At 37.9% G+C, this 16,137-nt stretch overlaps 1 protein-coding gene across 1 annotated transcript in view; it reads right to left on the reverse strand.

The window, feature by feature from the left end:
* Nucleotides 1–13,735, reverse strand: part of LOC122832560 (neprilysin-like) — a 93,800-nt gene extending 80,065 nt beyond the window's left edge. The window contains 8 exon segments of the mRNA XM_044119429.1: nucleotides 4,756–4,824; nucleotides 5,605–5,723; nucleotides 5,828–5,923; nucleotides 6,703–6,783; nucleotides 7,543–7,704; nucleotides 8,689–8,724; nucleotides 9,453–9,622; nucleotides 13,647–13,735. Coding sequence (XP_043975364.1) covers nucleotides 4,756–4,824; nucleotides 5,605–5,723; nucleotides 5,828–5,923; nucleotides 6,703–6,783; nucleotides 7,543–7,704; nucleotides 8,689–8,724; nucleotides 9,453–9,585 — 696 coding nt within the window. The 5' untranslated portion in view covers nucleotides 9,586–9,622; nucleotides 13,647–13,735.
* Nucleotides 13,736–16,137: the final 2,402 nt, after the last annotated feature.

Raw genomic sequence — 16,137 nt, forward strand, 5'->3', positions numbered from 1 at the left:
GTTGAGATTTGCAGCGTAAGTGGTGTGAGCATGATAACAAGGACGCCTCATTCAGCTGCTTCCAGTGGATGCAAGCAAGATAACACTGAGGAACAGACACGAGACAGGTGACAAAATCACAGACGTCTCTCGTTCTGTATATGAATACATAAAAACCCTCACTATGTTTATGTCATCAGTTCAGACTGTCAATGTGAAAGAAAGCTGTTCAATAAAGCTTTTTTAATCTGATAATCAACCCAATTCAGCCTCTACTTACCAGCTCTTTGCTGTTGTCAGAGAAAGCCTCCTGCACATAGAGCCGTCCCACAGCTTTGTCCAGGTAGCTATTGACATACAGTGCACACCATCGCCACAAGGGATCCTCTGATGTTTTACCGGTCAGGATCTATTGCGAAAATTTGTGAATGAAGGAGAAACTTCATTCAGGGCAATACTTTATTCATGTTCAAATAAAACCGATTTCCGTTTTAGGAAGTAGAGCGAAAGAAAAAGGATGGGTTATGAAAGAAAGTTTGCAAGAATCTATAAAAAAACAATAATAAAGTACAGCATCGCCTAAACATTCTAATTTCCTTGAACTATCAAGAGAGAGTTCAAGAGAAATTGCAATACAAAAACAGCACAAAAACAAAGTAATGCTGAACTATCCTGTAGCATGCAACCAAACTCAGAGTCCTGCTGATGATCTGATTGGTTGATTTACCTGCATTTAACGAATACACAAAAATTGCAGAGAATGTGGGCATGACAGACTGGAATCCAAACCACTGTAGCACTGGTGTTATGTTTACAGTCATTGTCTCGCTGGGAAAATAAATTTCCTCCCTAAACTAATTATAACTAGCCTCCCTGCCGCTGTTCAGTCATCTCAACAGAGCTCAAAGCCAATAGCCTCTCAACAAATTCTCGCACTTGAACCTTTTGCTTCTTTGACTAATACAATGCCTGGCCAAAGGTCAGGACTCTGTGGTGGCCAATCCATGTGTAAAAATGATATCTCATGCTTTTGAATCACTCTTTCACAATTCGAGTCTCACGAATCTTGGCATTGTCATCCTGGAATATGCTCTTGCCAACAGGGAAGATGAAATCCATTGATGGAATAACTTGGTCATTCAGTATATTCAGAATTGTCAGATTACATCATTCTTTCAACCTTAACGTTGCTGAACCTAGACCTGACCTGACAGTGCAATGATCTGGGGCAACAACCCCAGATCATAGCACTGCCCTATAGGCTTATACAGTAAGCACCAGGCATGATGGATAATAACTTCACTTGCCTCTCTTCTTGCCCTGAAGCGGCCATCACTGTAGAAGATGGTAAATCTTAACTCATCAAACCACATGATCTTTTTCCGTTGCTCCAGGGTCCAATCCTTATGCTCCCTAGCAAACTGAAGCTTTTGTTTCCCAGTTAACCTCAGTGATTAGTTGCTTTCTAAACGCTATGCAGCTGCTCATTCACAATCCTTTGAGTTCCCTTTTCATTGTGTGTGTGGAAAGGCTCTTACTCTCAGTATTAAACATAGCCCAGAGATCCACTATTGTTTTTCTTCTATTTGATTTCATCAAACGTTTAAGTGATCACCAATCATGGTCATTCAGAATTCTTTTCCAGCCACATTTCTCCTTTAGTAGATTCTGAAAATCTCCTCAGATGTTTTCTCGTGTTTGATGCATGACAGTGATTGGACCCCTCTCAAACACACTGACATCTTCCTTGTTTTAATGACATTTCAGAGTCTATTAAATGTAACATCTATAAAACTTCCTTGTATCTTTTTGTTTTCAACTACAAGTAATTTTTTACACCTATACAATAACTTGCCATTTTGAAATTATTATAAAGACATTGCAAGGACATTCATGAAAGTAGTTTTCCCAAGTCAACATGTCAAGGTGATATCCTGCTGTGTACCTTGAGGAAAGCATTCCTGGTGTTTCTGTAAGCTCGACTCAGCTCACCTACCATTTGCATAACAAACCGCCAAACCACGTAGTTTTGCACATCCCTAAGGAACAAAACACAGCAAGGACAAGGAGATCGACACAATCCGCATACAAAGGTAAGAAATTTCTCTGAAAAACAATAGCCATCTCTGACTTGTATAATCTTACACACCTCTTGGTGTATTTGGCTAATACAGTTTTGAGTTTTCTGTAATAGTTTGGGGAGTAGTTAATGATTTTCTCCGATTCGGGAACCGTGATGTTCACGGTGTCCATTATCTTAGCTGTGTAGTAACTCCAGTTGAATTTCTTCAGGTTGAGCCGAAACACAAACAAGGAAACCAAGTTTAAGATATTTGACACTAAATATAAATAGGACAAATGCTCACAAGCTAAGACGTTAGCATTACCTGAGAATCAATTTCAAAAGTGAATATTCTATTCAGCGCCCTCAATTCCGTCTTGTTGTAAAGCAACACTGGATCCCTCCACTGCGGTGAGTCAGTGGCCTAGGAGAAAACAAAACACAACAAAAAGAAACATAGGACTACAGCTTAAAAATTTCATAAAGATTCTGTTTCCCCAATATTTTACACTCTTGGTACATCTCCAGAAGCATCAAGCCCAGGAGCTCTCAGGTCTGTAAATGTCAGAGTTTGAATGGTTTAACTGCTTTGTAATACTGAGAAGCGGAGTGGAGAGGAAGCAAAGCATGTTAGCAACAGGAGAAGCGCAGATTGACAAAACAGGGTTACTAATCTGTTGACTTCTAGGAAATTCTTGGTGTGACAAGTTAACAAGCTTGTCTCAAAAGAATGTGCATATGCCCAGAATTATTTTGTACTGTGAACTTTTTCTGAATATGCTAGTATACTGTGATGATTATGTCGAACAATGCCGGTTACATAAATGCCTAATAAATATGGAAGGGCTTTAAAATACTAAATGGATAAATGTGGCCACACTTCTCTGTTATAACATTTGACTGTTCCACCATCTTAGCTGTACAAGTAGACCAGATGTAAAAAAGCAAAACAAAAATAAACAGCATGTATAAAGACAAATGGCAGGGTGTAGGAGAAAACACAAAAGGGTAAATTTATTTTCTCCACTGAGGTTGCTGACAAGAAAAGCTCCAACAAGCCCAACTAACTCCCCAAACCATACATGGTTTTGTTTACATGAAATACTGCAAACGATTTTTTTGGGCTGAGTCTTGGACATGATCAGTGCCAGTAGCTGTCTTTAAATGAGTCCCAAATTCAAGGTTTCCACATCCCAAAGTCCAGTACCAGAAGAGAGCAGCACTGGCTGCGTTTCTAAGAGTGTCTTCAAGGCAAACACTACGACTGTTGGATCAAAGCAGACCATCAACCCAGCAAAGACAGAGGCTAAGGTGGAAAAACTGTACAGTAATTCTTGGGAAGTAATTTAATTATTACATGAGATGAAAGAGCTAATAGGGCTTTAGATAAGATTTTGAGCAATTTTTATGTGTTTTAGTAATACCATTTTACTTAATTAAAATCAATAAGGGAAACTTAGTGTGATTAATAATGTAGCTATTGGATGAATAAATTAATAATTATTTTTTTTCCATCTTCATTCTTAAACATTAAGTGTATAGTTGTTCAGTGGTTTGACTAATCCACGTATTTTAGGTTTGAGCAACAAATTGCAGTCTTTACTGATGGAAAAACAAACTGTGAAGATCTTTATCTAAGCAAAGACAAAAGCCTGGCCTGGTAATGTGCATCATATTTCAGCTTAAGTGATCTCTGAAAGAATAGATGTATGCTCACACTGGCGATGTCTTTCTCCAAATCCACAACTCGTGTCACCTCTGCTCTTAAGCCCGTTTCGTCGATTTTCAGTCCCCGGTCAGTGCGGATCAGCTTTGCCAGATCGAACATGAACTGCTCATAAGCTCGGCATGCCTGTAAAGCACATTAATAATGTTTGTTTTCCCAAAACAAAAAGTGTCTCCTTGCACAGACCAACTATTGCTACAGCTGCTTACAGTAGCTGCTTTTTGTTTATCAAATCAACTGTTCACATTCAGCTGTAAAATAAAACCAGAGTCTGTTCCAGTAACATTTGATCTGTCTTACAAAGATTTTCTTCCCCACCTTTTATTTACAACAATCCACTGACAGCCAATATTTTTCCCTATAGCTTAATCCAAACTATTGCATTTAAGCAGTGCAAAGAAGTTCAATCATGATGGTGATGCTTTAATTGGGTTGGACAATATGGCTGAAAAACATCACAATGAGTGTTTTATGTCATTTAATAGAAAATTATTGATATATTGATTGATAGGTTTTTGTTTTAAATAGTTGAATACTGCCAAACCAGTAGCATGAAATTTTCTGTTTCATCCACAGTGTTCACTCTACATCATTGTTTATTGTTCAAGCAGCTATGAGATACAATGGTGAAACCTTAAAGTGCTGCTGCATGAGTTTCTCAACAGGTTGCTGCTAGGTTGATGCTAACTGAGAGTTTGGGAAGCTATTGCCTTTCCCCTGCCTACATCTCCCAGAATGCAATGTGGATCTGGATTGGAGTTCAGTGAATTTGTTATTGAATATTCGATTAGATGTACTATCTATTAATATTGATCTCGTGTCTGTCACGACATATTATTGATTTTGTTGTTCAGCTTTATGAAACACCAGCTGTCCATGTTAACCAATCTTTCAACAAAATAAATCAGCACAAACACAGATTAAAATTTTCTACTGCTTTGTTAATTACTTCCACATGACCAAATAACTATTAAACATTTCAGCACACCTTTGCAAAGCGACCCTTGCAGCTGTAGATGTTTCTGGACAAGAGGCCAAAGGACATTTGTTGGTCAAACTGACAAAGAACGGAAGACAAAGAAAAAAAAAATCAAGACAATATTCTAGTTACCAGACATAATGATCATTATGTAACCAGGTTTGCCCAACAGACTGAACTTTCTCATTACAAGACATACTTGTTCAAGAATTTAAGTATGTCAAGTTTATCAGCTACCTGGCTGCATACAATAGAAAAATTAACTATTCTTTGATAGGTTTTTTGTTTTAATTAGTTGAAATGTTGCAAAACTATTGTTAGTTTTCCTATTTATGCCAAATATTTTATTGTTTTCCAAATTTCAGGGATCTTTGCAACACAAAATAACAAAAGAAGAAGGTGATTTATTCCTCTAATTTCAATGCATATACTGTTATATAGTCCAAAATCATATTTTGGATTTTTTTTTTCCGCCTCCAGGGGGTCTTTGTGGGCTCTAGGGTGACAGGAAAGGGGAAGGAGAGGGGGGAAGACATGCGGCAAATGTCGTCAGGTCCGGGAATCGAACCCGCAACGGCTGCGTCGAGGACTCAAGGCCTCCAAATGTGGGTCGCGCTATCCCCTACACCACTGCAGCACGCCCTTATTTTGGAATTTTTTAATGTTCAAATCTTCTGGGAGATTTTGTTTTTGAGATTTTTATCAACTGTAAGCCCAAATAATCAAAACTGAAAAAAATAAATATGCTTGGATTGTTGTTTACACACTCTGTCAAAGTTAGAGAAAAATTAACAGACTGAATACTAATTTACTGCGATGCACTATCAGGGGTTTTACAGCCGCAAGCTTTGTACGTACATAAATGATGTGTGAAGTGGAGTCTCTGTCATCAGCGCGAATGATAAAGTTAACAAGGACTTGAATTCCATATTTCCAATTTAACCTGGCAATGACATCCTCTAACCTCCAGGTTTTCCCTGAAGAAATAAGATCGGAGGAAGGAGGATGTACGAGGGAAGAACTACAATAAGTGATTTAGAGCATGATGGCAGCGAGGGGAACAAGGGTAAAAATGCAATACCATAATTATCCTCCCAGTTGTCCACAGCCATGGGCCACTCAAAGATGTCTGGCAGCATGTCGAGCAAAGGAGCTCCTCTTTTCTGCTCAATTAAGTCTACAGTGCAGTATTGGTGAAAGTCAAATGGAAATTAGTTAACATACAGTAATTTTATACAAACTGAAAAAGTAAAATCGGAACATGCATAATTAAGATTCACTACAGTTTCGAAATAGAAATTGTAACCCTTTACAACATATCCATTTCAAACAAAAAAATTGCAAAAAATGATCATTTTCCTTCTAGGTTTTCACTTAGAAATTGAACCTGTTTGTTCAGTCTTGGAATACTATTGATAGACAATTTGTATACAAATTCTCCAACTTGAAAAACAGTGGCTGCGCATGAGCTCTGAGTACCACATTAATTAAAACACAGTGAGTAAAACGTTTAAGATTTTTGGGTGACCATTACAATGTCTACATCAGAGGTGCTCAAGTCCAGTCCAGTCCTCGAGAGCTATCCTGCAACTTTTAGATGCATCCTTACTCCAACAGACCGGGATCAGCTCTGAACAGGCCTGGTAACGAGCCATTCATTTGATTCAAGTGTGTTGGAGCAGGGAAGCATCTGAAAGTTGTAGGACAGTAGCTCTCGAGGACTGGACTTGAGCACCCCTGGTCTAGATCATGTATACATACGTAATATATATGCAACACTTTTACAAAAGGGAAAGATGAGCATGTTTGATATTACATCTAATATTATATTTTTATCTTCCACATTCTGAAAGAAACAGACAGCCTTCAGGATTTGTACCAAAGGATGCCTATACAAAACATAACAGTATATCTAAAATGGACTAGTCCATTCACATCTTATGTCTGCTGACTCACTGATGTTCATGCAGGACTTGTAAAGTGTCTTTGCCTTGGTGAGAGCAGCAGCCTCCCTCTCCACCTTCTTTTCAAGGACACCTGCATATAAGAACAAACAAAAACACACATGAAAAAAAGGACAAAGATAAAGGTGAAATCAGTGTATCTCAGGGTGTAGGGGGAGCAGTATATGCCTGCAAAAAGATGAAGAGCTGCTTTTAGATTCAGCTCCAACAGTGTGTGTGTGTGTGTGTGTGTGTGTTATTAACATAGTAATTTAATAGAAACCCTCAGAACCTGCTTATGTTCTTGATTCCAAGGTGTAACCACTTCAAGATGCCTTTAACTGAAATGTTTTTTTTGAATAAAGTTAAGTTGCCTTGCTGTTTGTGATATTAGTGAATAGACTTCTACTCAACTGCAGTTCACACAATGTGAATATCCCCCAAACTCTAAAATAGGCCTTTTTTTTCTTTTCTTTTACAATCAACTATAGGACTCGAGTCCTCAGGAGACGTTGTTCTGCAACTTTTAATGACTCCAGTGCTTCAAAACACCCCAATAATTTTTTTTGATTATTATCAGAAACTTTACAGTGTTGAGGGAAAAAAAACAAGAGATTCTCCTGAACACTATGGCCATTCCTGTGTTCAGGGAAACAAGCTGTTAGGTTTAACCCTTTGAATGTGTAGGTCACAACATGGAGTGTCACAGAATGTATTACAATTTTTTATCAAAATTTACAGAGAAAAGAAAAATGCTTCAGATATATCTCTGTCAATGAAGCTGAGTTTCAAATGGATTATTTCATAACTCACGCTCGTGAACAAAAATAAAAACTTCTTAAAATACTGTTACCTTTGAGGATGACGTCCAAGTTGGCGTTTAAGATGTTGTACAAGCCGTATTTAGTGTGGGCCTCTGGGATTATGTTCTTTTTCAGCCATCCTCCACAGGCATATTGATAGAAGTTGTCACAAGGATCCATGGTAGCATCCATGTTCTCAATGAGACGAGATGCTGTAGAAAATTGAGAGGTTTATTGGGAGGGAAAAAAATCTTAAGTATGAACTATGAAATAGTTTGCAACAGTATGAGCTGGACAAATTTTACAGCTGAAATTCAATTTAGTTCTGCTAGAAAGACTGTCAAGACTGTAAAACTTACAAAGGCAGGGAAATAAATTAGTGAACCACAAAGCAGAAGCAAGACAGAAGAACATAATGCAGATCTAGCTGATGAGAAAGAAGTCTGAGCATTGACAAGAGTGCTCAGGTATGTACCAAGAAGTGTTCCAGACAAAAGGCCTTTCAAAATGAAACATGAAGTCACCTCAATTAAGACTCTGATTATCAAAAACTGCAAATGAAAACTCCACACAAGAAAAAAACAAAAAAATTAATCAATCTAATATCACAGGTCGAAACAAGTACAACTTTTAATTCAAAGTCTTTTTCAACAACTACTTATGGCCACCTGATTATAGATGCTCCAATGTCACTAATTAATACTCGGGCATTCTGGGAAATATGTTTAATCATCTTACACCAAAGTGTTCAAAGAGAAGATTAGCTAAGAACCTGTTGAAGGACAAAGGCTGCAGCTGATTAGCTGAATGCTAGAAAAAGGAAAGCAGCTACAAAGCTCTGTGATTAGAGTGATCTAATCCTCCTACAAAGCTAAAGGGCCAAAACGCTCACTTCAGATACCAACACAAAACTTAATTTATTTAAGCCTCACTGGAAAGTGAGGTTAAATTATCTAAGTTTGTGCATGTACAAACTACATGTAGAACATGCACAAACCTAGAGCTGATCATATCTGTTTTATTGTGGTTTTGACTGAAAGAGAACATGTCTCATTGGAAGAGGCCATTTTCATTGAGCATGTCTAAAATGCCTCTGCAGCAGCCTCACTTCTCCCATGCCGGCTCCCTCTGGGAAAAGTCAAAGCCTTCAGGATGAAACAATAGAGAGAGAAAACAAACAAACACAAGCTGCTTACCTGACCGTGTGCAGTCAGCTGTGGTGCAGATTTTATCTGCAATAGAATGTAAAACACATTTCCATTACTCAGTGGGTTTTTCAGCACTCAGTGGTGATTATGTCTAAATCAGTTCCTTCTTCTGTTCTCTTCTTCTGCATTTATTTTTATTAATTAATTTGTTAATTTGTTGTCAATTGGATGACCTTTCCTGTCAGGATCATCTGCCATCATGACCTGTTGAACTTTGGCAATAACTAATCTATAGATCACCTGCTTGTGATAACTCCAACCCTATTTAACTGCTTATTTTAACGCAGAAGCTTGAAGGAGTGAAAATCTAAAACTTGAACGTTGAACTGAAAGAAAAGGCTTGGGCCTCGCTTCTCAATTTTTCTTAGATCATCATCCTTTTAGGAAAAAAATAAAAAACAAAACATTTTCTAGTAAATATGCAGTTCTTAGAATCAAGCCTACATTTAGAAATTTGAGACAGTGTTTTTGAATCATTAAAACCTTTTTAAGGGGATGTTTGAATGCATATTTTTCTTTTTTTTATTCTGTCCCAGAGACTATATTGAAGGACAGTGGATAAGCACACAGAACATATATGAGCAAAGGGCAGCACTTGTGCATGCTCTTAGTGAAACCTAATGAATGTCCTAGACAAATCCTTTCGAATAGATGATTCACTTGTTTTGCTCACACGTTTGAGTTTATTAAAGACAAGAAAAAATTAATAAAACATACGAGTGTCAGTGCTAATCCTTACTTAAAACACTCACCGGACTGGGTGGCAAACATGATGATGAGGACAACAATGACAATGAAGAACAAAGAGGTGATAGTAATGAGGCCGATTTCCAGAGAGGTCCAATGGGGCTTCTTCGCCAATTTTGGAGTATCGGTCTCTGTCATTCTCAGGTCACCTCTTTCACCGGCTGCAGCATCTCACCTAATGGGGGAATAAACCATTAGTTAATTCATTAACAAAGCTCTTGCAGTCACAGCTTCCTGTTACTCTTACTGAATAAGATCCTGTTTGCGCCTGTTTTCTCCAGAACCACTAGCCATCAGTTTCCAAAACTCCAGATCAGCCTACAGACTTCAACAGACGCTCAATAGAAGGGCCTCAATGCCTCCAATAGACACCATGAGAACATAACTAAATGGCGAGGTCACTATCACTGTGGTAACCCACCACATCGTGGAGTTGCTGTCATTGTCAAGAACTTCCATTTTCTTCTGACCATTGACTGGATTATTTTGGAGGGAGAAAATTCACAGCTAGATTTGTTGGAAAGGTGGCATCTTAATCTTATCACAGTTCCACACAGGAATTGCAAACACTTTCACAAATGTTTGCAAAAGCAGTCTGCATGTCTAGATGCTTAATTGTATACACCTGTAGCCATTGAAGTGATTGGAACATCTGATTCTGGTAATTTGGATGGGTGAGCAAAAACTTTTGGCAAAGGGAAAATTGATTCAGAAAATCAGTTATTTTTTTGCACTTCTCCAAATGAAGTCCTCACTGCAAAGAGGATGATGATTGGTGATGTTACTTCCCTTATTGATAAAGAATAAATAAATGCTACATCTTATAGTATCTACTGACAAAATTACAATATTGTTCAATGCAACCTATGTTTTTACTTTACACTGTAATAATTCATTGGCACATTTTACCTTGTCATTATATATATGCATTGTTGTTGTTCTTTGATTTCCAAATATATTTTTGTTTGTGAGACAATGTGTAAATGACAAGCTTTATGAAATTCAGTTAATTTACTTATAGCTTATGGCACATACGTCAAATTCAATATGGCGGACGCCGTGGCGTATCACAGCAACAGGCCGACTAGCTCAATGATTCGTCTATGTATTCATATCTACGATGAATATATATCTACAGAATTCATATTCTGTAGATATGAATTACAGAATAATTCCTTAAAATACAGAGACAAATAAAATTTGCATTTACTATTACTATAAATTAAATATACAAAATAAACACATAAATAAATAAATATTAATCCCCGTTGTCAAAAAATACCTTAAACTGAACAATGCACGACATCTAGAATCAATCTCAAGCTAACGCATTGAGTCGTTAGCCTTGAGCTATGAATACGACTACCGCAAAATAATTTTCAAATAGCAAAAACAGACATTTCAAGACGTCAGCAGCCAGACAACGTTGTATGCGAAAACATGTAATTTCCTTACATGTTTCCTTACAGACTGTTATTATTCATAGTAAACGAAACTAAAAATCTTGCCGTGTGAATTAAGTGTTTGCTAAAAGTATTTTCAACAGTATTTAAAGGACATTGTAAAGTATTTTCAAGTTATCAAAGATATATGGCTGGATGTGACGAGCGGTCAGGGGAGGCCATCATGGAAAAATAATAGATAGCCAATGCGAGGCATGGCTGTTCGCCTGCTCCTAGCAAAGCAGGATACTCCACTGTTTTTCTCTGTTTCATCTTCTGTTGTTGTGATTCACTGATAGCATGTACTAGCACTCTTCTGTTATTCGTGATTTTAGCCGTTTTAATTTTCCCTATTTCTTCCTCTATTGCGTTGGTAAGCTTTATCGGGTGAATATATCCCCCATTTTGCTTGAATTCCACCATAACTTTGAATTCCACTTTTATGGTAAAGTCACTAGCAGCCAAACAACAACGTAAGAGAAGTCATTTAATTGCTTAAAGTATTGATAATAACAAAGAACTAGGTGTTAGCTAAATAAGGGAAATGTTTCAAGTGGCAGGAAAAATACATAGATTATAATGCATAATTTATTTTGGCTAAAAGTCCAAAAGAAGAACGATATTAAACACTTACGGATAAAGCTCAGTTCAATCACACGCGCAAGTTCGTCACTATGGCGACGGAGCTGAAGCCTGCAATTTGTCACGTACGCCACTAAGACCAGACTGTGAGGCTTTTCGACTTCAACTTCCATAATCAAGGAACTCTGGCTGGTCATTTTCATTGAACATCTTCTTTCCTCATATTTACACAGGTTCCAATAAGATTGTCAACAAAAGTAACAGAGTTAACCTTCACCACCATACAGACATTATCTGTATCATTTAAACTGAAAATGTTATGATAATAAAATACTTCCTTTGGCCTCTGGGTTAGCAGGCAAGCACAGAGCAAAACGTAGATAAACTATGGCTTCCAGACCAACGAAAAGAAAAAAAATATTGAAACTCTTTACCAGTGTGCGAGAGAAATATATATCAACAAAATCGCTAATATCGGAATTGACCCGTATAGAGAATGAAACCATATTAAAAGATGGGTTCAGGGTATTTTTGCACTTTTCACACTTCATGAAGCTTTTTGGACCAAACGATGCCCCCTTGTTCTGACTGATCACAGAAACACATTTTATAGTCTAACAGGCTCACATAGACGTTTATAAAAGGTGGAAAACATATTATTTTAATTTGGTATATTTATCCGAGAAGAACCCCAGTTTAGTTTTAGAAAATCTAATTTAGATGAGCAAAATCTAAATTGCGGGGTCCTTGTTAAATAAATAACAAATGAATAATTTGTGCACATTATGCATTCAACATGTTAAGATGTTAACAAATGTAACGAAAGCCTGAAAATGATGTATAAGACTTAAAAATACAGGTATATCTCAATAAATGACGTTATAATAAAATAAGTTAAAACTTTTGATAATTCAATTCAGAGAGTAAAACTCACATGGAACTTTAACAGCAGTATTTTTGGTATTGTGGACAGATCCCAAGAGCTTCTGGGGGAGAAAAAAAAAAAAAACCTCGATGTGATAGGTGTCATGCATGTTCTGGATTCATGACTCTGGCTGCAATTGATGTCTCATGAATCTCTTGAATGGTCTTTGTCTCATAATCCTCTAAACTCTTTTGCTTTTTCCTGGACCCCTTTCTTTCTTTTACAACGTTTTTCCTTCCACTAAATTTTCAGTTAGCACCCTTGGAAACAGCAGATAGAAAACTGGTTTTCTTTCCCCAGCTCTACCCTTCCATGTGCTGGAATATCTTTTATGATCTTGTTTTCAAGAGAACAAGACAAATAAACGGGAAGGAATACAACATTTGCAAGTTAAATTGTTTATACTGTTTATATTTCTTCTCATTATGAGTCATAAAATACTGAATCAGTGTTTTTTCTTTCTTTTATTTTCTGTCCGTGAAGAACAGTAAAACAGTACAACACTGCCATCAAGTGATAAAATTAAGGCACTGCAGAATATCTCATTTCTAATGTTCAAAACAGAGGTAGATCTACTTCAGTGCAATAATTTATTGTGAAACATCAATCAGTGGAGTGGAATAATTACATGAATAGTTTAACTTGCATTTTTTTTTTTAAAGTCGGACCTCCATTCTCTTTTATTTAATGTATTTAAACATGCACCATTTCTAAATATAGTTCCTACAAGTCTGAACCGGAAGTGATCCGCGCCATCTTAGCAAGCAAGCGCAGAGCAAAACGTAGATAAACTATGGCTTCCAGACCAACGAAAAGAAAAAATATTGAAACTCTTTACCAGTGTGAGAGAGAAATATATATCAACAAAACAATTAATATCGGAATCGACCCGTATGAAACAGAAAATGAAAACATATTAGAAGATGGGTTCAAGCTGCCTCGAACTCTTACTATGACGTAGATCACTACTTAATGAACTGGAAGAGTGGCAGTGTTTAAACTGCTATAAAAGACGTAGGAGCTCTTCTTGTGAATAGTAAGGTTCTGGTGACTGGCAGAGTAAGTACATGTAACATATATGCATGCTATATGTCCATGTTAGCTTGTAGATAAAAGCTACCTCAGCTAATTTTGCTAGCTCGGCAGTAAGTACGACGGTAAGCACTGTTTATCTTAACATTACGCATATATTAGCACTATTTATCTAAAGTACTCAAGATTTGTAATAATAATAGGTGTAATGTACTTACGTTTATAAGTTAGGTAGAAACAGTCGTAAGCTCCGCTTATGGCTTGTTTATTGTTGTCATAGCAACTCCTTAGGCTGCCTAATTACAAGGTTCTTAGTAGTGTGACGTTACATGACAACCATAGCTTTGTCTGCATCATTTCAAAGCCGAATTTGTAAAAAAAAAAAAAAAAATGCAGGTGAATTACATCACATCGCTGCATGTATTCCTGTGCTGACACATTCCGCACTGGAGGGTTTATAAGACTTCTTTAGCAAAAATTCTCCCACATTCGATATCGGTTCTAGTGGTAGCTAGACCTGTCACCATAGCAAATTTTGCTGAACGATTAATTGTCTCAAAAAACTATTGCGATAGACGATAGTATTGTTTGAAGACCTTTTTACACTGATTTAATGGAAATGACTTAATAATGCATGCAATTTCCTGCCAAAGATAGATACACTTTATTTTCGAAAGAACACCCAACACTGGAACTGATAAACAAAATAAACAAAACAACCAAAAATAAAAATGAAATTGATTCTCAGTCTCCATTAACAAAAATGTACTTGAATAAAAACGAAATAACATAAACCCAAAGTGTAAATAAATACTGCATTCAACCAAAAGAGTGCAGATTATATGTTTACCATATGTTAGATGTTTACCATATTGCCCTTCAGTAATCATTAGATTTAAATAGAGAAGATGGGCACATCGACTACCTGATGCAATAGTTCACACTACACGTTAGTTCACACCTACATTTTCCCCTTACACAATCTTAGAACTTTGATCGTACTAAGATTGTCGCTTGTGATCATCCTGTAGTGTGTGTGGTGTGTTATGGTAGATCGTTGTGGCCCCTCCTATCTAAATCAGGGGTTTTCCCCCAACTGGGAGCATGCAGCCTGTTGAATGTGACAGGTAGCCAATCAGAAAGAAGGGAAATTACAGAGGGGAATCCCAAATGTCCAGCGGACTTTGGAGATGATATGTGGAAACAACATTAACGGTTATAAAACATTTCGTACAAAGAATACAGAAATGACGAGGGGAGGAGTTGGCATCGCTATGTTGATGAACCCGGTAACTCTTCAGCTGTTCTTCGTTAACGTGACATAAATAGGTTATAATGATTTTCATTCAGTCAGGACGTTACGCTGATACTAGAGCCACATGCGTTGCAAGTAGATTGTAGTAATGCATTGATTAATGCCTGGTTTTAAAATTTGTTAACTGAACTTGTAGCCATTATGTTGTGCCCACCGTTGGACACCACACGGCAGGATCGAAACTGATCGAACCGTTATACCTAGGATTTCTGTCAGTTAATGTGTGGCCTCTCAGATTTTGAAAATGGGCCGACAATCAACCGACAGCACTAAGATCGTGTAGTGTGCGCTGGGCATTACACTAAGGAAATGAGGAAGGGAGGGTCAGTGGAGAGCACCGGACTTGAGCCTTTTTTCATTTAGCATCATCAACAGAAAGAGAAAAAGGCTGGAAGAGACGATAAAGCCGATAATTAAAATGACGTCCATCCATCCATCCATCTTCTTCCACTTATCTGGGGTCGGGTCGTGGGGGTAGCAGCTTTAGAAGGCAGGCCCAGACTTCCCTCTCCCCAGCCACTTCCACCAGCTCCTCCGGAGGAATCTCATGGCGTTCCCAGGCCAGCCGAGAGACATAGTCCCTCCAGCGTGTCCTGGGTCTTCCCCGGGGCCTCCTCCCAGTGGGACGTGCCCGGAACACCTCACCAGGGAGGCGTCCAGGAGGATGTCGATAGTTTTAATTTATCGTACGATTAATCGATTTATTGTTTATCGCGACAGGCCTAGTGGTAGCAGATTCTAGTGTACGCCAGCAAGATGGGTTTCTCAATTGTACTGAGAAATGCACTCCAGGTTATAGTGGACGACTCTGTGATTCCTGCAATCGATGAGTTTATCAACTATATTCCAGAAGGAAAGTGGGAAGATATGGCATCTGGATGTCCAGATGAAAGCATCAGAAAAAGTATAGCAGATCTGTTGCACTACATGACACAGGTCTGTTCAGATGGGATTTTGAACATCATAAAGAACTGCCAGTATGAATACAAAGACTTGAAAGCCATAATGGGCAACATCATTTCTCAGGCTTTTGCTCAAGTCATGGACACCGAAGAGTACTTCCAGAAAGAGAGTACAGAGATGTTTAACATGCTTTTCTTAAAACATGTAATATCGTTGGCCACATCTCCTTTGGACAAAGAACCCACACAGTGGCTCCAGGTGGGTCTAAGATTCAATTGTTTGATGCAACACGTCACCATTATGATCCAGAAACTTCTAGCAATGAGGAGAAAAACTGAAAAGCTGACAAGGTCAAATCTTTCCTCAGCGAAATTCTCAGGCATTCCAGAGGATGGGCAAGACAGCAAGAAGGCAAAGACATGTTGCTTTCCTGATCACCTGGAAGCCACGGAAGAACGAGTTGTGGGGAAAATCTGGGCGAGAGATGAGAG

The sequence above is a fragment of the Gambusia affinis genome, linkage group LG06, assembly GCF_019740435.1.
Source record: "Gambusia affinis linkage group LG06, SWU_Gaff_1.0, whole genome shotgun sequence".
NCBI lineage: Eukaryota > Metazoa > Chordata > Actinopteri > Cyprinodontiformes > Poeciliidae > Gambusia > Gambusia affinis.